We start from the raw sequence: 20,195 nt of genomic DNA on the forward strand, positions 1-20,195 counted from the left end.
GCAGTTGAAATCATTTTTCTCTTTAGTGTCCCTCTAAGGAACCAGGAGCCAGTTTAAGCCACAGCCACTGCACATTCACGATGACGCTAGAAAATTAAGAGCATGTGAATCCTACGGCGGGGCTCGGTGGTAGATATATAACGGCAAATAATAATAATAATAATAATAATAATAATAATAATAATAATAATAATAATAATAATAATAATAAACAGAACATGTGAAAAGTTATTGGGTGTTCTTTATTGTTCATTTTAAAAGTAGAATGAAACAGATAGGAAATATCGACGAAACCATGGATTGAGCGAAATGAGGCGCTGTAGCCTCATGTGGTTTATTTGCGTGTACTTTCCTGATATGTCACGTTGTTTTTTTCCGTTCTTTTTTCGGAGCAAATGAAAACGGACGACGAGGTCATGAAAGGTGATGTGCCACTGTCCTGTGTCTAAGCACGCTCAGTCTATCATAATGATAGTAGTGCAGGCATTCCTGAAACGAGACAAGAACGCCATGTGGCAGAACCTCCCCGGCAGGTATACACCGACAGCTTCGCATCCATGGTATGGGGCTATTGAGTCTCGGACCTACCCTAAAACCACAAAGTCCTTGATATGAGGCACAGGTCATCGTGCTTTAGTCTTTTTTTTTTCGTCAATGAACGTCCAGGCCTTCTAGCCAAGAAGTAAAGTACCAGCAATCCACAGAGTGCCTTCAATAATTAGCTAAAGTACATTTCTGCAAACATGATTTTTATTTTGTTTTTCCTGGAGGCGCTGTTTCATGTCATGACGTAGAATATGGCGACGTTTTGGGGTTCACTTAGGTTCGCAAGGTCGCATGGTATGCGGCTACACAGGGCCGGGCTAAGGGTGGCAGAATTGCAGACGATCGAGCTGAAGCGAATGCCGAAACGTCACGATGTTCCGCTCCCATGGGTCCACTCTCTGCATCATGACGTCATGACAAGTACACCTACCGGAAACTCAAACCTAAACATGTTTGTGGAATGGCTATTATAATTATATAGGGCAGTCTGAAGATTGATAGCATTCTTCTATGGTTTAGAAGGCTGGGCACTTTAACGCAATGAATTCGAGGAATGTCATGCCAGTACGTCTTTATTACATTTCCCTTACGACTTCACAAACGTATGTATGTGTTTTCAGCAGTCTTTGTTTTTGCTGTTATAATTTTTTTTTGCTATAACATGCAGTTATGGCATGGCCAAGCAACAAGCACATATCGCAGCCCACATTGGCAGATTGATTTTATTGTCCGCAGACAGATGGCGCCACCACTGGTGGCGTCGCCACTTTATTTATTGGTGGATGACACGTTCGATAAATTGGACTCCACCAGCACGACCTCGCACTGATTCCACCACCGAGTCGAGCAATCAGAGCGATAGTTTTGCTTTTATACTTCACCGGTGTCTCCACGAAACAAACAAAAAAAAAAAAACATGCAAATCCTAGTCAATCCAGAAGTCACCGACTAAGCCCAAACTAGGGGACAATCTAGCTGCTACAGTCACTTCTTGATGGATGACATATCTAACAGTGTTAACACAGTGTAAAACATAGTGTCGTACACCTGCACATTTTTTCTCGGTAAACGAAACTCCTGTTAACGGGAACATGTTCTACCGGCCTCTTGAATTTTCATTTAACGAGATTCGACTGCAATGCTAGAAAACTCGGCATTAAACGAAACCCCCGCAAAATGCCACCCCTGTGCGAAGTTTTAACACAAATCAGCCAGTGATTAAGACGAGCAGCCATGTGTACATCAGGGCTCCTATTTAAACAACGCTTGGTAGATCGTACAAAGGCATTTTGGGTGCGATCTTGTACGCGTTCCAAAATGGAACGGAGGCGGTCCGTTCTTTACGTCACGAAATTGGCGGTCCGTTCCGTTGCGTTCGTCCGATAGCAGAGGACACTGAATGATTGACAGCAGATATCACGTCACAAATGACGTCATGGCGTTCGTCACGGTTCAAATTGACCATTCGTGTGCGGCTCGGTGGAAAGGACCACCTCCGTTCTATTTTGGAACGCGTACAAGATATCTTCAGCCGAGCAACACTTTACCACTAGGGGATCTCTAGGAAAACTTCGATTTTAACGCCTTAAATTACCTACCTCAACAATTTGAACGGACTCACCTCCATTTCATTGAGAAGTACTGTGGCTGCTTGTCGCTGAGCCCTCTGCGAAAACGCACATTCGAGCAAACATCAGTGCAAGAATTTGATAGGTAATGAACCGGTAATTGTCCTGTGCTATCGGGGCTTAACGGAGGGACGAGAACTATGAGTCGGATTCCTGATTAATAAGGATATAGCTGGTAACACACAGGAATTATATAGCATTAACGAGAGGGTGGCAGGTCTTGTTGTGAAACTTAATAAGAGGCAGAAATTGAAGGTCGTACATGTCTACGCTCCTAGATCCAGTCATGTTAACCACGAAGTCGAAAGCTTCTATGAAGACGTGGAATCGGCGATGGGTAAAGTCAAAACAAAATACAGTATACTGATGGGAGACGTCAATGCCAAGGTAGGCAAGAAGCAGGCTGGAGACAAGGCAGTGGGGGAATATGGCATAGGCACTAGGAATAGCAGGGGAGAGCTATTAGTAGAGTTTGCGGAACAGAATAATATGCGGATAATGAATACCTTTTTCCGCAAGCGAAATAGCCGAAAGTGGACGTGGAGGAGCCCGAACGGCGAGACTAGAAATGAAATAGACCTCATACTCAGCGCTAACCCTGGCATCACACAAGATGTGGACGTGCTCAGCAAGGTACGCTGCAGTGACCATAGGATGGTAAGAACTCGAATTAGCCTAGACCTGAGGAGGGAACGGAAGAAAGTGGTACATAAGAAGTCGATCAATGAGTTAGCGGTAAGAGGGAAAATAGAGGAATTCCAGATCAAGATACAGAACAGGTATTCGGCTTTAACTCAGGAAGAGGACCTTAGTGTTGAAGCAATGAACGGCAATCTTGTGGGCATCATTAAGGAGTGTGCAACAGAAGTCGGTGGTAACTCCGTTAGACAGGATACCAGTAAGCTATCGCAGGAGACGAAAGATCTGATCAAGAAACGCCAATGTATGAAAGCCTCTAACCCTACAGAATAGAACTGGCAGAACTTTCGAAGTAAATCAACAAGCGTAAGGCAGCTGACATAAGGAAGTATAATATGGATAGAATTGAACATGCTCTCAGGAACGGAGGAAGCCTAAAAGCAGTGAAGAAGAAACTAGGAATTGGCAAGAATCAGATGTATGCGTTAAGAGACAAAGCCGGCAATACCATTACTAATATGGATGAGATAGTTCAAGTGGCTGAGGAGTTCTATAGAGATTTATACAGTACCAGTGGCACCCACGACGATAATGGAAGAGAGAATAGTCTAGAGGAATTCGAAATCCCACAGGTAACACCGGAAGAAGTAAAGGAAGCCTTGGGAGCTATGCAAAGGGGGAAGGCAGCTGGGGAGGATCAGGTAACAGCAGATTTGTTGAAGGATGGTGGGCAGATTGTTCTAGAGAAACTGCCCACCCTGCATGCGCAATGCCTCATGACTTCGAGCGTACCGGAATCTTGGAAAAATGCTAACATAATCCTCATCCATAAGAAAGGGGACGCCAAAGACTTGAAAACTTATAGACCGATCAGTTTACTGTCCGTTGCCTACAAAGTATTTGCTAAGGTAATTGCAAATAGAATCAGGAACACCTTAGACTTCCGTCAACCAATGGACCAGGCAGGATTCCATAAAGGCTACTCAACAATAGACCATATTCACACTATCAATCAGGTGATAGAAAAATGTGCGGAATATAACCAACCTTTATATATAGCTTTCATTGATTACGAGAAAGCGTTTGATTCAGTCGAAACCTCAGCCGTCATGCAGGCATTACGGAATCAGGGTGTAGACGAGCCGAATCAGGGTGTAGAGCGTGCAGCGTGGCGTAGAGGTAGAGCATCTGCCTCGCATGCAAGAGTACCGTGGTTCGAATCCCTGTGCCGTGCAATCTTTCACCGGATGAAAAAAAATCCGCGTGTTGATAAGATTACATAAATAGGCCTGGAGTGCGGCCTGATCCCGGTGACCAGAACCGGTAATTCACTCCTTCACCAGAGCAGGATTGGCCACAACCTCCTTTATGAATACAACCAAACCCCGGCCCTCAGTCCCCAGCAGCTGCGAAGCAACTGACCACGGCGGCGGTCAGAGCTGTGACGCAGCAGAGGGTGCTAAGAATATCTGCGTCCGGACAGGCCGCCATTGGTATCTGAACCACAGCCACCGTAGTCCTCCATAAAGAAAGCAACAAAATCCCCATAAAGAAGGGCGCAGGCAGGGAGATACGATCTCTCCAATGCTATTCACAGCGTGTTCACAGGAGGTATTCAGAAATCTGGATTGAGAAGACTTGGGGATAAGAGTTAATGGATAATACCTTAGCAACTTGCGATTCGCTGATGATGATGCCTTGCTTAGTAACCGAGGGGACCAATTGCAATGCATGGTCACTGACCTGGACAGGCAAAGCAGAAGGGTGGGTCTAAAAATTAATCTGCAGAAAACTAAAGTAATGTTACACAGTCTCGGAAGAGAACAGCAGTTTACGATATGTAGCGAGGAACTGTAAGTGGTAAGGGAATACAACTACTTAGGACAGGTAGTGACCCCGGATCCGGATCATGAGACTGAAATAATCAGAAGAATAAGAATGGGCTAGGGTGCGTTTGGCAGGCATTTTCAGATCATGAACAGCAGGTTGCCATTATTCCTCAAGTGAAAGGTGTATAACAGCTGTGTCTTACCAGTACTCACCTGCGGGGCAGAAACCTGGAGGCTTACGAAAAGGGTTCTACTTAAATTGAGGACGACGCAACGAGCTATGGAAAGAAGAATGATAGGCCTAACGTCAGGGGATAAGAAAAGAGCAGATTGGGTGAGGGAACAAACGCGAGTTAACGACATCTTAGTTGAAATCAAGAAAAAGAAATGGGCATGGGCAGGACATGTAATGAGGAGGGAATATAACCGATGGTCATTAAGGCTTAGGGACTGGATTCCAAGGGAAGGGAAACGTAGCAGTGGGCGGCAGAAGGTTCGGTGGGCGGATGAGATTAAGAAGTTTGCAGGGACAACGTGGCCACAATTAGCGCATGAGCGTGGTAGTTGGAGAGGTGTGGGAGAGGCCTTTGCCCTGCAGCGGGCGTAGCCAGGCTGATGATGATGATGTCGAACGTGCGCGGGCACAGTAAACTGGTGCACTTGGTGGGGAGAGAGAGAGAGAGGGAGAGAGATAGCAAGGGGAGGAAAGGCAGGGAAATCAACTAGACGAGCTCCAGGTTTTCCACCCTACAGTGGGAATATGAAAAAGGGGGAATAGAAAAAGCAAAAGAGGGAGAGGTGAGCACTGGGTGCGCGTGGGATGATGTACAGGTACCCACGCGGGATTCCAATGGACATTTAGCTTCCCTGAATAGGTAGTTAGTCCCATCGCACACGTCGGCGACGGTTCCCTTAGAGTAAGGGAAGCTAATCTCGAAGGCCGTGCTTTCACATACTGGCCATGCTGTAAGCGATCGCTCGTTGCAGATACATAATAATTCCAGTTAGGAAAGCACACTATGAGGTGGAGATTGATGGCGCTCCGAGCGTTTTACTTGCAAAGAGGCGTTCCCGGTTGAACTTTTTGGCGGCACCTAATGGTACACCCAATTACGACGGTGACAATGAAGGTTTCTAATTGTGTATGGTTTCAAACGGCATTTCGCTATAGGGACTTGTTTGGTGCGGGGAAGTTTGAATGGTATTAACTAGGTGCACGTCACCGATCTCAGGGGGCTCGCAATTGTGCCGAAGCCTTCCTGCGCATCTTCTCACAACCCATGAAGAGTTCCGAGCCGTCAAATCCAATGAAGGAAAAATTCGTCAGAGACAATTAAGACTGCCTCCGTGCGAGTGTACGAAAGCATTATACCGTCTGTAGACCTCGGAACGCCATAAACGCGCTCATCTTATACAATCGTGACGTGGCGCCACCTCGTCCCCATTGGCTTGCAGCTGTCACGTGCCCAATGACGAACGCACCAATCAAACCAGGTGGAACCGTGGAGCCGCCGTGACGTGGTGGAAGCGTGCTCGTCTCGCATCTCGGAGGCCCGGATTTGATTCCCGCCCAAATTATATTATGCCAAATTTTTTCTTCAAAGCCACTGATCTATATTATTGACGGGAACTTCGCTGAGGAATTCGACGTTAATCCGATAGTTTTTTTTACTTGTTTTTATTTTATGCGCCATCTACAATTTTTCGTGCTATCTTTAACTCAGGTCGACTACAATTGATTTTCGCGTAATGGGGTATATATAATGCTTTGGCATTGAAATGGATGAATGGCTGAGTTATCCAGTCAGTTGAGACAGGTGTTGGGGTAGGTTTCGCAGGCGAGCATAAGTAGGTGGACTAGCATGAACCGAAACGAGAATGTAGTATAGGTAGAATATGCGGATTACTTACGCTCTGTCCGGAGAGATTGTCTTTTACGCAAGACTTCAAGATATGCACCTAAGAAATGAAATTGTAAGAAAGGGGCAGGCACAAAATAGAAGTATAACCGTGAATAGGCTTCAGAATCAAGAATAATTATTCACATAGCCAAGCGTCTGTTTGGGTTAAAAAAGCTTAATTGCCACCGCGCCTCTCATTTGCACTGTCTAGAAAGCCCGAATCTAGCGTTCAGGTAATGATTGATCTTCCTTAAGGCGAAGGTAGGTCCCCCTGGCGAAGACAAAATACATCTTGTCAAAACGTTAGCCTTGCCAAAATGTTGGAACATTCGTCTTAGGCAGGATGGAGACAGATTCCTCTAACGCAGACATCACGTCTTCGAAACGTTGCCTCCTAACTGAGGCCAACAGTTCGGCAAGGAGACAGGGCAGGATATAGCGCAGGTCATTTGTCGCTGTACTCGAATCAGACACCTCGGTGATACTTTGGTTGACGTCACGAACAACTTCGCCAGTCACAGTCCGTTATTCTGGTGAAATTCAAGCGGCTTGTGATGAGTATGACCTGTTAAACGGTGATTTTTTTTGTATCCTAGGGTTGAATAACTATATTGTCTCGCTACTAACTTAAGTCTTCTGAGAAGTGCTTGAACTTCCCGTTGCTGTCAGGAAGTTCTGGACGGGCAGACGCAAGGAGCCTGCACGCCCAAGATCCCGAGGTCTGCTTGAGTTTCTCTGAGAGCCAAGCGGGATTGCTTACGCAGGGAAAACGAAAGCCCCTTGCGACCACTAATCTACGAGTCTCCAAAATAGCATATTTTGGAATTTTCACGCTGCATGACGTGCATACTTGAACTGGGTTGCCACCTGTTGCCGTAATGCAGAACGCTATTCCTTTTTTTATCAGTGCTGTGCTTCGTATGAGAGCTCCACAATCTTGAAGGCGAAATCAATGTTGAAGGCCTACTCCTGCGTTCTTATACCGCTTTAATGCATAGCGATCTAATATTTCTTAATTCTGTAAATTTTTTTTTGGGGGGGGAGGGGAGGGCTTTAAACATTTAGGCCGTAGAAAGCGTACTTGTAAGCCTCAAAGCGCCCCGACTAATTCGTCACGACAGCTCTTATGCAAGCAAGTTTCGGCTTCATTTTGCGGGCGGTGTGTGTTTCATGACATCGTGGCGCAGAAGATGATCACGTGGGAGCAGAGAATTGCAACGTTTTGGAACTCGCTCTGCCTAGCTCCGTCTTCTATTATACTGCTAGGCGGCGCCATTCTCCCCCGATATGCCCTCACGTAGAGATATGTAGAGAACTAAAAAAAAAAAAACAAGTAAGCTGCGTATGCCCTCATGTAGAGATATGTAGAGAACTAAAACAAAAAAATATACAAGTAAGCTGCGCCAGCTCTAACTTACGGACTCTTTGTCGGTGCAGTAGATCTTATCCGGCGCTTCAACGCTTCTTACGGTCAAGCAGCTGAGGAAACCACTGATAAAACGGTCAGTTCTCATCTGGCCAGGTGGCAGGACAGTGAGAACGAAGAAGCAAGTATACGAGAATTCAATGTTTCGTCTCAGTATACGTGGCTTTCTTGCTAAATTCTTAGTGCTATATGTACAAAGTCAATTAGGTGGCTCTCCTAAACTTTATGTTTAACCTCCGATATCCGGTGAAATCTAAGTTGACGTTCCCGAATTTGACATTTCGAACGTTAAATTAGTGTACACAAAATATAAATATCTGAAATGAGGGACACCCACTTATTTGACAAGAACGCTGAAAATCGACAATGGATCTTGTTTTTCTGCGACTATATACTGTTTCAGTTTTATCGTTAAAAAGTGAGATTAGCACTAAAATGATATTATTTACTGACCAAGCTTCATAGCAGCGGCGTATATTAGAAGGCGCACCGTAATCGCCAGTTTATTATGAAGCACCAAATTTTCATCCGAACGTTTTTCTAAAGACTATATGCCTTGGACTGTTTTAAAGAACTGCGATCCTAAAGTGTGCAGTGAAATGCATTGCTGTTAAAGTAACAGTTTTCCGTAATGCCTAATAACCCGCTGTTGAAAGCATTAACTGAAACAGCCGTTCAGTTTGCAGCAGATGTTAAATACTTCTTTCTCGTAAATATATAATGCCAGTTCACAATGTTTACCGCGAAAGGTCGTGCATTGTGTCCTGGCGCACTTGATTTCTGCATCAACAACTTGAAAACATAGAGTTAATAAGCTGGAAATGTTCATTAGTAATCTTGTCTCTAACTGAGCTCTATCCCGCGAAATTTGATGCCCCACGTTGCAATACGGCACTGTCTAGCTGGTAACAGCCTAACAAACTTCTCTCCAAGAATTTCTTGGGACTTTTCTTCAAGATTTCGTCCTAGTAATTTTAACGTGAAACTTCAATGCTCACGAGGCATGTTTTTGGGTATTTTCTAGTGCACCAAATATTGGGACTACAATTTCACCCGACTCGGTGATGATTACTGAGAGTGATAGAGATCTTGTTGAACTTACTTCGCGCGTGACGAGTTGAAATCGCCGCATAGACATCCTGGTTTTCATGCACTGGAACAACGCATTCGTGACTGAAAAAAAAAAATTAAAGCAGGAAAAAAAGCCGACATGTTACAGTTTTTAACCCGTGCAGAAGCTTCAGAACATAACTGAACAGATCAGATTGAAAACGTCGATATCTCAGGTGCACAAGAACAGTGAATCAACAAAAAAAGCCTCAGCTTAGAGCCAGCGCTTCGACAACAACGACAGCGATCGGTGACAAGCTGTGCCCTTGGAGTAACGCTCCATTACAGAGATATGGACTCACAAGATGACTGGTGCCAATCACCTGATTAAATGACTAGCCAGCAGGTAGGTCGGACATGTTTTGAACAGGTTACAACGAATTACGACTAGGGTTGCCGACTCTACCGCTCAGAAAGAAGCCGGGTGTAGGAGAGGGGCTTCCTGCCCCTCTGTGATGCTGTGATCGTTTTCGATGAAGGAAGTTTCTTGTCACGACGCAGGCAGAAGGACACTTTGACTTTAGGCTGCGCCACAGCAAGTTCGACACGCCCATTTGACTCGGTCAGCTGTTCGCAAGCTTCTCCACAATGACAGATACTATCTCCCGTGAAACGCCGTGAACGTGGGCCAGAATTAAAGTCACTTCAAAGTTAACGACTTCTTTCAATTTCCAAATGACACGGCGCATGTTCCACGAGCGCCGTTATCGTCAGCATACAAGGCCCCGAGTAGCACTGGATAACACTCACAGTTGCTTAGTTTCAAGTACGTGCAAGGAAATAATCGGTGAAGCGGATGGACAGATCAAGGTGGCGAAGGCTCGGCAGGACTATCCAATAGACCTGCAATACCAGAGACCGTGGATTTCGCAAGCTTCCATGTAGCACCGCTCCAGCGAAAGATAGCGCACTAGTGCTTAAGGGGGCTGAAGAAGAGCGACTGTGGTAAGAAGGGCGTACGTCTTCCTTGTTATCGTGACGCACCAGCTTAGCCGTGCAATGAGCAAGTAAGAAAGCGAGGATAGAGAGGGAAAAGAGAGGTAAGAACAGAGAGGAAAGGGCGGGGAATTCAGCGAGATGAGACTTCCCGGATGGCACCCTGCACCGTATGCTCGGGGTTGAAAATACTTCAATCTCCACCTGTTTCTAAAAAAGGGAAACGCTCACAATGGCATTCTCTCCCAGCTCGCTTCGAACCCAAGTATGGCGAAAAAGCACTCGGAACTATACTGGAATTATGGCGCCGGCAAGTTGGGTTTGCAAGTGCCATTGAACGTGATGAGATCGGTCTGTGTAGGGAGAACATCGCACGAGTCATGCGAAGGCTGTGGGTTCGGCTGCCACCAGCAGCAAAAGCTATCGTTCTTCCATTTCTGCTAGCTCGATTCGTACATTTATTGCCATAAAAATTAAGCCCTTCAATTCTCTTCGTTTGTTTCGCTTCCTCTTTCATTTAAAGAGACACTGAGAAAAAAATATTAGGTCGAGCTAGGTCGACAGTTTATCGTCGAGAAGCCTATCACCCTTTTCTGTGCGCCAATATACCATTCTGTTGCGTAGAAAATTGCCGCCGGATTTCCCATTCCTGCTGAATTTCAACTGTCCGTCGCCAAAACGAAAGAATTGACGTAATCTCCACGTGACTTCGGTCTATGCCATTGAGAATCAGCCAGTGCTGACGTCACATTATGGGTGCCATAGTAGACAACAGATGACGTCACTCCGATTTTTCATTTGCCACTTTCTCGCTTACAAAAGCTGCGTTATAGCTACGAATGATGAATTTGTCCCTGCAGAAGCCTAAACATTCAATCGAGCTCGACTTAATATTTTCCGGTAGTGTAGTGTAGGCTGACTGTAGTTTAACAGTCAGCCAGGCTCTCCTCAGTCACGTGACTATCTCGTTCGCAGTGCACTCACACCACGGGCATTCCATGGGAACTGGAATGTCCTCATAGTCGGGGTGTCTCGGTGGTCGCCTTCCGCGTGACATTCTCGGTTCGTGGTGATGTCGGTCCCAATCGCGTTGGCCTCGAGCAAGTGCTGTTCCGAGCAGAAGCAGGAGTAAAACGAGGCATGACGAAATGGTCGACGGGAATCTCATGACATCGCCAGCCATATGGTCTGCGGAGAAAAAAGAGTACACGGAGAAAAGAAAATTAGAATCGAGCATGGAGGAAGGCAAAAGACAAAAAAAGAAAGGCGCAGTTTTACCCGAAAGGCGAAGCATTGCTTGCGATAGCAAAATACAGTTATGCGAAGGTCAGTCGGTTTATGAGCTGCATAAACTGCTGTAAACTTTCGCTTACAAATTAAATCAACGAGCACGATGTCAAGCGCGCATAGGCAAACACGAACGCTTCTCAATTGATGACCAAGGGCACTCGCTGCCAGAACACTGACGTGATGAAAAGCGGCAGCAGCGGCGAGCGAATTCCCTTTCGGGCTGCCTCTTATTTCAATGCGAACTGGGTGCGCGAGAGCAAAGCGCACACGAAGCCATCAGCTACCTCGGGTCGCCTGGCCTTCGAACCCATCGCAGATTGCCTTCAAAATAGGGCGCTGGCAGCCGTGCTCAGCCGCCGCAGCCGGAGTAGAAGAGGAGAGGGGCATAAATCTGCCCCCTCCCCCATCCTAACGCACACATGTTCCTGCTCGACCCCCCTCCCCTTTGCGTGCGTGGGAAGACGGCGAGCACTCTCCAGGCCTTCGTCCCTCCCAAGCGCGAGAAGTCCCCGCCGCATCAAGCTACTATGTTCGGCTCAACCTCGCAAGCTTTCGCTCGCACCAACAGCATACGGCGCGCGGCTTCGTTGTTGTCACACTTGGAGTTTAAGCGAAACATCACGGCGACGACGATGACGATGGAATTTCACCTGAAATGCCCATATAATTGAATTAACCTTCTTTAATGACGAAGACAGCCCAAGAATCGCTGCGGCCGCATGGCGCCTGAAATGAGAAAGACAGACAAAAGGATCAGTGTTGAGACCACATCATAATCATTCATGGTTATATTGCGCTTAGTTTTACACTGACGATTTTAAGTGAAGGACAGGACGTGGACGTACGTAGCGCCATTATAATAGCGCATTATATAGCGCCAATGATAAGTTACGGGAGCACAAACACACGTGTCAGCTTCTGACAGCACCTAGCAACTTGGCTGCACACTGCAAACAATGCAAATGCTCTCCGCTACTAGAAAGCACCACAGTCATTTGCACATCAAAAACAAAAACGGAGCGAGAAATATGGGAGGCGCTTCCGATAGCTAAAGAAAAAGAGATGTGCATAAGCACTCCGTCCATCGCGCTTATCGAAGCTGAGGTCGAGTTTGCCAGGGCGAACGGGTGCAAGTGAACGATGTATGCCTGCCCCGAACTAAGATCACATGTCGGCACCTTGTCATATATTTTATATGTCTCCCCCCCCCCCCCCCCCCCTCCACCGCGCGCCATATCTCCTTGTACATAAGCGCATTCTTTAACAGTATTAAGCAGTTGGTAGTTTGCACTACGTACGTCCACGTCCTGGCCTTTGCTTAAAATCGTCAGTGTAAAACTAAGCGCAATATAACCATGAACGTTCACCAACTAGCCACCTTCATTGCTTTACATCATAATCATCTTCATCATCATTGGTGTTGCTGCCTTCCTCGTGTTGGCGCTTGGCTGGAACTGCTCAGCTACTCTCTGCGCTGGACCGACGTGACTGGACTTCCCGCTAACCGTCAATAAACCCCGTAGCACTTGCTGGGGGTGCGTGGCACCTAACGACTCGCCCTGGAACTCCGGAGCCGCCCTTTTCCGGCCGCTACCGCCAACACAGAGAAAGACGATGCCGGTGAGTGACCAATTTCGTGAGGTTGACCAGTCACGTGCGGTGCCGCTCGTCACCGAGACCAAGCTGTCTTCAGTGGCACCGCTGATACTGACGTCAATGACTAGTTTTCGTCGTACGAACACGTGGGCAACCACAACAAATGGTACAATCCCACAAACCTCAACAACGTTAATATTTATCTCACAGATGACGCCTATATCTGGTTCCGAAACCGCAAGGCAACCATTGCGACGTGGAAGTACTTTAAGGCTGCCTTCGCGGAGGTACTAGGCCGTCTGGCCGTGCGAAAGGTTCGCGCCGAACAACACCTCCGCCATCGAGCGCAACAGGCGGGTTTGAATTTCACTAGTTTTATCGAGGACGACATATATCTTTGAAACCGAGCGAGCCGAGTGATGACGGAGGAAAATAACATTAAGCAAATACTCAAGGACATTGACGTCGGCGCTTTCGAAACGCTCCTAGGCTAACAATCCTACCACCGTCGCAGCCGAAGACACCTACTAGCAAAGCTTGGTCGAATCACACCCCGCAACGAATGCTCGCCCGCCAAACTGTTCTTCACGTGTCCTCACTATTCAGCTTGGCGACTGCTACTGGGCAGACTGATGGCGGGTCTCTGCTATCTTATATCAAAGTCTTCACTCGTGAAGAGGTGGGAGCTGGGGTGAGGGAGCAGGAAGAGCTCCTCCTGCTCCCTCACACCCAGGAGCCTGTCCAACTTTTGTCCTCGGCCGCGCAGCAGGCCATGCGCGAGCAGGTTGCAGAGGCTTACCCGCCAGTCCACCAGCACGCTCACATTGCCGCCCCGGTGACGTACGCGAACGTCAAGTCGCGCCCTAAACCCAGCCCTCCTCGATGTGCTTCAAACGTCCCGTCAGTGCTTCCGGCCGCAAGGTCCATGGTCCAGGCGGAACAGTCGGCCGATATTCTTCGCGCGCGGCATCGCGTGACATGTGGCACGCTTTTGTCGCCACCGCCTGCCGCGTCCGGACGTCGTCGTTGATCCACACGCCCTTGCAGCCCAGCAGGATGCCGATACGAGCCCGTCGCCGAGCTTCTGGTACGCTCTTCAGCAACTTCTGCAGCCGTCGTTCATACCGAGGTGGTGTCGCCGCCAGTTTAAATTTAGTTTTTGCGTCTTTTCCTACTTACCAAGACTCCTCTCATGGTAAGAGAAGCTTTCTCAGAGACTCTTCTCAAGGTAAGAGAAGAAGGTAAGAGAGGGACCCAATTTCGGGGAGAAAAAGAAATTGTTATTACAGTAATAAAGTAGAGCTACACACTCGTTAATGTGGTATGACATTCCCATTTACGGGCTATTAAAACTCACACTATTCCATCGACTCGCTAAATTTGGCGGCTTATCCGAGAGCATGAAACTCGTACTCTTCTGGGATCCACGCGTCTAAACAAAGAACATCTTTCCTGTATAACCTAATTTTATTAAAACATTCTAAGAAAAGAAAAAAAAGGGCACTGTCCTAAAAGAATTGTAGAATCATTTCGCGCACTTTCTAATTGATGAAATATTACATATGCCACAGTTTTGTGTGTTTGGTAATATAATGTGTTGCGCAATGGTGCCTAAGAGACATCCGCTAGATCCATGGTGTGCGGCCTAGAATGTCTTGCAAACGTTTATCTTCGCATGTTCCACGTGGTAAAACACGGCACACACTTCACCGAACCTGACACAAACGTACAACCAAACCGCGCATTATAAAAAAAAATACTACAAAAATTCTGAGAGTTGTCTGTATACTAATGCGTAACCATTCTTTGGCTCGGCTGCTACTTCGGTTTTGCTTGCTTATTTAGCTAGCTTATGCAAGGCTACCCATCGCTGCCAATCATCTACTATTACACACTGTCGTAACGATTTCGGGTTTTGACTTCTTTAATGTCTTGTTTTTTTCTTACGATCTTGCCGCGGGGGCGATGACAGAACCAGTTTCCTTTTTCTTTCTTTTTCTAACGTTACCAATCATTCACCATTACGTTATTATAACGATTACTTGTTTTGACTTGCGTTGGACTGGCATCGTTGATGATGCTCAGTTCGTGGTCGGAAGCACATTACGCAGGTTTCCAAGTGCGCATTTATGTTGCAGATACAAGGCAGATACACGACATATTTTTGCTGGGGTACTCGCCACGTATGCTTACGCATTAAAGCAAAGCTAGAGTCCGCATTTCACACTACCCACGTCTTGCTCTCCATCACTTTGTTTCTAAGAGGTGTTGACCAAATTGCGCCGACCAGGCATGTTCACACGCACCTACACATCACCCAATGACTCTTTCAGGCGTGTAAAGGTTTTCCTTTCCCGATGTTTTCTTCACAAAAGCACGCCTCCTGCTATCTTCACCGACGCTTAGCGGTCTCTCTGCGCATGCGTCGTACATCATTGCTCTTTGACTACAAAAGGACACGTGCAGCGGACTTCCCTATAAGGAACATTAAAAGAGAAACACACAAAAGACGTATTCTTTCTAAACGGCTTTTTTTTTCTCTCTTCAAATTCGCGGCATAGGTCAGAAGAGAAAATGCAGATTGAAACTGCACTTTTAAATGCAAATTTAGTTACGAAACGAAACAGCTGTACGTATGTATGACGACGTCACGAAATTAAAAAGTATTTGTCATGTTTGGGCTGTTGTGACTTGGTGAGAGTTCTCTGAGCTCAGCGACTTCTATTTATCGATTTTTTTTTTAGAAAAGACTGTCGTCCACGTTTACTGATAAAAAAGAAAAGAACGACGCTTAAGCTTCGCCTTTAAGAATGAAACGCCGATAGCATTTCTCTGGCTACATCTCATGCTTCCCGGCGACTGCAGCTTGTGTAACGATGACGTTCACCGGGAAACCCTGGCGGCGAACGCTATGCACGAAGGGCGAGCTTTGTGGTAGAAACGCGGGGTCCTACGTTTGACCATCCCGGAGGTTGTGCAGAGTCACGCCAGAAAAATGCACCATTTCCAGGTTTTGTTATCGTTTTGCACTTTTAATGCTTAAATCTCAGAGGATTTCACATAAAAGGCATGCGCGGTGAATGTTTTGTTTCAGGACATAAGTTTGCGGGCTGCCATTCTCAAAATTACGAAGATTAATTTTGCCAAGAATATGAGACAAGGTGCGAGCAGCCTTAAGTGTTAGAATGATGTGGGAATATGACCCGCACATACCACACGTCATATAGCAAGGCGTGGCCTACATATGTGCCCTAAAAATAAGCGGAAATTTTCGCTCGCGGAAAACTTCGCCGACGGAGAAGTTGACATCGGATTTTGTGCGACACGGGACCTTTAACGCTGTCGCGTTAAAATGAACTTTGTGCAAGCAGACGCGATCAAAATCCATGACGTCATCACAAGCAGGTTCAGGAACACCAAGATGGTGTCGCCATCAGTTTAAATTTAATTTTTGCGTCTTTTCCGGCTCCTCAAGACTCTTCTCAGGGTAAGGGATGCTTTTTGATATCTTACAAGCGTAATTCAGCCATACAACTGAAACTATTTTAGTCTCTGTCTCTTCAAGCGTATTCGCGGAAACATCTGTGAAGTGCTTAATCGTTTCAGGTACGTAAGACGCATGCACAAAGCGGATAAAAGCGAGAGTTTCACGAAGCGATATGAGTGCCCGTACGTAAGCTGCACGTCTCACATAGATGTGGTCTCGCTACAGCAAATAACTATACATACTGCATGATTTATTTACTTAACTATTCATTTATTTATTAATTCGAAATCATTATATGTCCCATGAGGCAGAAAATTCGGCGTAATCGCGCGATGGACCACGGCGCGAAGAGTGAGAACACGTCAAAACAATGCTCGGATTGACGTCAAATTTCTCATGAAAGTTAATGCAAACACAGAAAATAATGGCTTTGGAAAGACAATTTGGCACATTTGGGTTTCGGTAGGTACCGAACCCAGACCTCCGGTGTGGCAGACGAGCACGCTCCTTCGACGCCATGGTGGCTCCACAGTTATCGATGACTAAAGGTGGGTCTATCGCGTCCGTGATTGCACACGTCTCTACCATCGCAGCCAGATGGGTGCGACGTTAAGAGTGATTAAGGTGGATTAAGGATGGTACAAATGAGAGAAAGGTGGATTAAAGTGGATTAAGGTTGGTACAAATCAGAACATGGATTAAGGTAGACTAAGGTTGAGTTTTGAAGGACACGTGACAATGTATGACGTCACGTATCATGGACGTAACGAATCGAGAAGTCATAGTGCTTTCGCACTCAAATAACGTAAGGATATTTCAGTGACTTTCAATTATTTTATTTATTTATTTATTATGGAGTGAAAATGTTGGCAACAAGTACAGCATGTTGCAGGCTTTAAATAAGGTAAAATTTTAGGCGAATGGATGCTGGTTACAGGTGAATTGAGACGTTTCAACTATTTAGCAGCTCGCATCCAAACGTGGGTCAGTCACTTGAAACTAAAAAAAAAAAATACAGAAATATGAGTCTCATTTTCTTTTATGCTGATGTAGAGGTTGAAGGAAAGAGGTTTTTCGCAAGCATTCAGAGATACTCACTTTAAGAACAAAAAAAACAAACAAAATATTAGAGGAAGTTCTTCACTTCTGCAACATCTCACAACAAACCTGAGAAATCATCAAAACCAAATAGATACGCAGACAAAATCGCCCATGAGGAACCTACAAAACTGAAGAGAATGTAGAATATATTGACATAAAAAAACAACTAAAAGACTCATGCAGATCCAACGCACTTCGTGGAATCTACACGAAGTGAAGTTTAAATGAAGCCGATAATTCAATGTTTTACAGCTAACGGCGATGTATACAATCTGGTGACGGCAGGTGTATGCACTGAAAAGTAGGACACCTATCTAGCAACATTTAGGGTTTCTGTACGTACCTCTTATGCCGCAATGGACCGTGGCTCTTATGCCGCAATTATCCCCCTGGACCCATACTGAGCGGCTTCGGGAAATATAATTAACCCTTTGTTTCAACAGATCGGCTTGCTTTAGAGACATCTGTGACCACAGGTGACGTCTTAATGTGTTATGGTAGGATACGTATCTAGTTGTCCATACTCATTCGGAAGGATTGGCCACAATATCTAGTGGCACATAGTGAGGGACTAAATCAAATAAAGAATACATTAAATAAGTAAATTTCCATCAAATTCAATTGACCACTTTTATAACTTATTGGTGTGCTTTAAAGATGTCTGTGAACTGACGTTATATTTGCAGGTTTTATGTAGGAAGCCATTTTTTTACGCTAAACGGGGCTGAACGTACCTTTATGTAAGCTTCGCATATATATATATATATATATATATATATATTCGGCAGGACAGCCAAATTCTGGGAGGGTTTAGCAAAGAAAGATTCTCTTTCATATACAGAACGCTAAACGTTTGCTGTATACGAATAATTCGATGATATGTCATTATGTCTTCTGATGCATCGGGGCCAACACATTTGACAGGAACGTCTAGAATTTCCCCGCTACGCTCTCATTCTCTTTCCAGACAAGTTTTACTCAGTAAGAGGGACAATTCTGCAAATATATGTTCCACTTGATTGGAAAGACATTGCGAGTGCATAGGACGATCCTGTACAAATATCATTTATCTCTGTATTTGTCCCTCAGTTTATTTTTGAAATCAGCAATATCTGGATACAATGGACAGATCGCTGCTGCGGGAGAAGGCGGTAATACGCGAATTTCATTCTCTATAACAACGAATTACCTTTTCCGCGAGGAAGCTTCCAAACGTTGAGCGGGGAGTTGTAGACGACCGCTACAAAATGGCGGCCTCATGTTTGTTAGAGAACCTAGTTTATCTTGAAATGCTGTACTTGAATAGCTTCTCTCTCATCTTCTTTTTTTCTACGAGTTGATAGTTAAATTGCATCTAACAACGGGTTTAAGTCATAACAAACGGAAGAAAAAATCCTAAATGTAGTTGAAGAGTGCCGAGGAGTCTTTGTTCAACGCGCCCATTGCCACGTTTAAAAAGCAAGGCAATTTTGAGAACACTTGTTGGCTCAATATCTTTGTTATGTCCCTTCTTATTTGTCTTTTTTTTACGAACAAAAAGCACATGGAGATGCTAGCCCTATAGCCTTGCAACGAACGCGCATCGTATAAAGAAACCCATAAATGCCAAAAGTTCCTTTTTTCCGTTGAAATGTTTTTTCGGCGTCCTTGGGGGACAGCTTTACGAAATTCGGTAACACCAAGCATATAGACGCAGCTATGACGCGCAACACTGGGAATACTTGCAACGCACAGCAGTGAGATCTAGATACAGATAACAAATGCTGGAGAGCACGACCCTGAGATCACAAAAATTCTGATTACGTAAACGTAACTGTCGACGTAGAGTGTCTTACGTTAAGGGTTGAACGCATCGCGACGGTACAGTGCCATGGTGCGCGGTTCTTGCAGTAACTCACCGTAGTGTGCGAGTACACGTAGTCGTCAGGGTTGGCTATCGGGTAGATGCGCGACTCGTAGGCGGACACCAGCCGACGGATGTCTCCTTCCTTTACCGTACTGCGTCGCCAGCTGCAGTTAGCAACGCATAATGGAGAAAAAGAAAGAAAGTTATTGGACCCGCACACTGTGATAAATGGTCGACGTTTAGCGTGTTTGACGTTGGTGCTTGTGAAGGGTAAATCTGCAGAGGGTATGCGATATATGACGTCAAATGTGTCAAGTTACACAAATTCATTTCAAGGCACTTGACACTATACACTGCCTAAAAGACAAGATGGTAGAATGATTCTTCTTGCATTTATTTTTACGACTCGTCGTAATTAGAGAGAAATCAATTGTATACTTACTGTGCAGTTAATATTGCTCCGTCTTGCGCAAAAAAAATAAATCACACGCACACTTTCATTATTGCCTGCATGGATTATAGTCAAAGAAAATTTTAATGTTTATATATTGCTGCAGATACGCGGCCCGTCGATAGTCCCATCAGGCATGGTAAACGGTCATCTGTAGCAATATCGAGTACGTTGGAAGTGAAATGAAGGTACGTTGAGCATGCGGGGGGGGGGGCAAGGTTCAGTTTACCCGAGGCTGAATGTATGCTGCTCCTTCGTGGCCACAACTCAGCATAACTGGCAAAAACGAGTCGCCTCCCGAAAAGTAGACGCGGCGCCTCAAGGTAGTGGATACTACGCAACGCTATAAAGATGCAAGTTGTTCGTGATGCAGATGTCACGCTGATGTGCACGCGATGACAATGATTGC

The 20,195-nt window shown here is 45.6% G+C and overlaps 1 protein-coding gene across 2 annotated transcripts; it reads right to left on the minus strand.

Annotated features, from left to right (window-relative positions):
• Nucleotides 1-300: 300 nt before the first annotated feature.
• On the minus strand, nucleotides 301-18,788 carry LOC129383382 (uncharacterized). 2 transcript variants are annotated; one of them, XM_055067908.2, is made up of 7 exons: nucleotides 18,679-18,788; nucleotides 11,000-11,203; nucleotides 9,072-9,142; nucleotides 7,962-8,057; nucleotides 6,554-6,601; nucleotides 2,168-2,212; nucleotides 301-489 (listed from the first exon to the last, which is right to left on the minus strand). In XM_055067908.2, exons 2-7 carry the CDS (start codon nucleotides 11,196-11,198, stop codon nucleotides 415-417), a joined length of 534 nt encoding a protein of 177 aa, XP_054923883.2. In that variant the 5' UTR covers nucleotides 11,199-11,203; nucleotides 18,679-18,788; the 3' UTR covers nucleotides 301-414. The 2 variants fall into 2 exon arrangements, with proteins under 2 accessions (XP_054923883.2, XP_054923882.2); XM_055067907.2 differs by lacking the exon at nucleotides 18,679-18,788 and adding an exon at nucleotides 17,833-17,968.
• Between the last annotated feature and the right edge of the window lie 1,407 nt (nucleotides 18,789-20,195).

The sequence above is a fragment of the Dermacentor andersoni genome, chromosome 8, assembly GCF_023375885.2.
Source record: "Dermacentor andersoni chromosome 8, qqDerAnde1_hic_scaffold, whole genome shotgun sequence".
Classification (NCBI taxonomy): Eukaryota; Metazoa; Arthropoda; class Arachnida; order Ixodida; family Ixodidae; genus Dermacentor; species Dermacentor andersoni.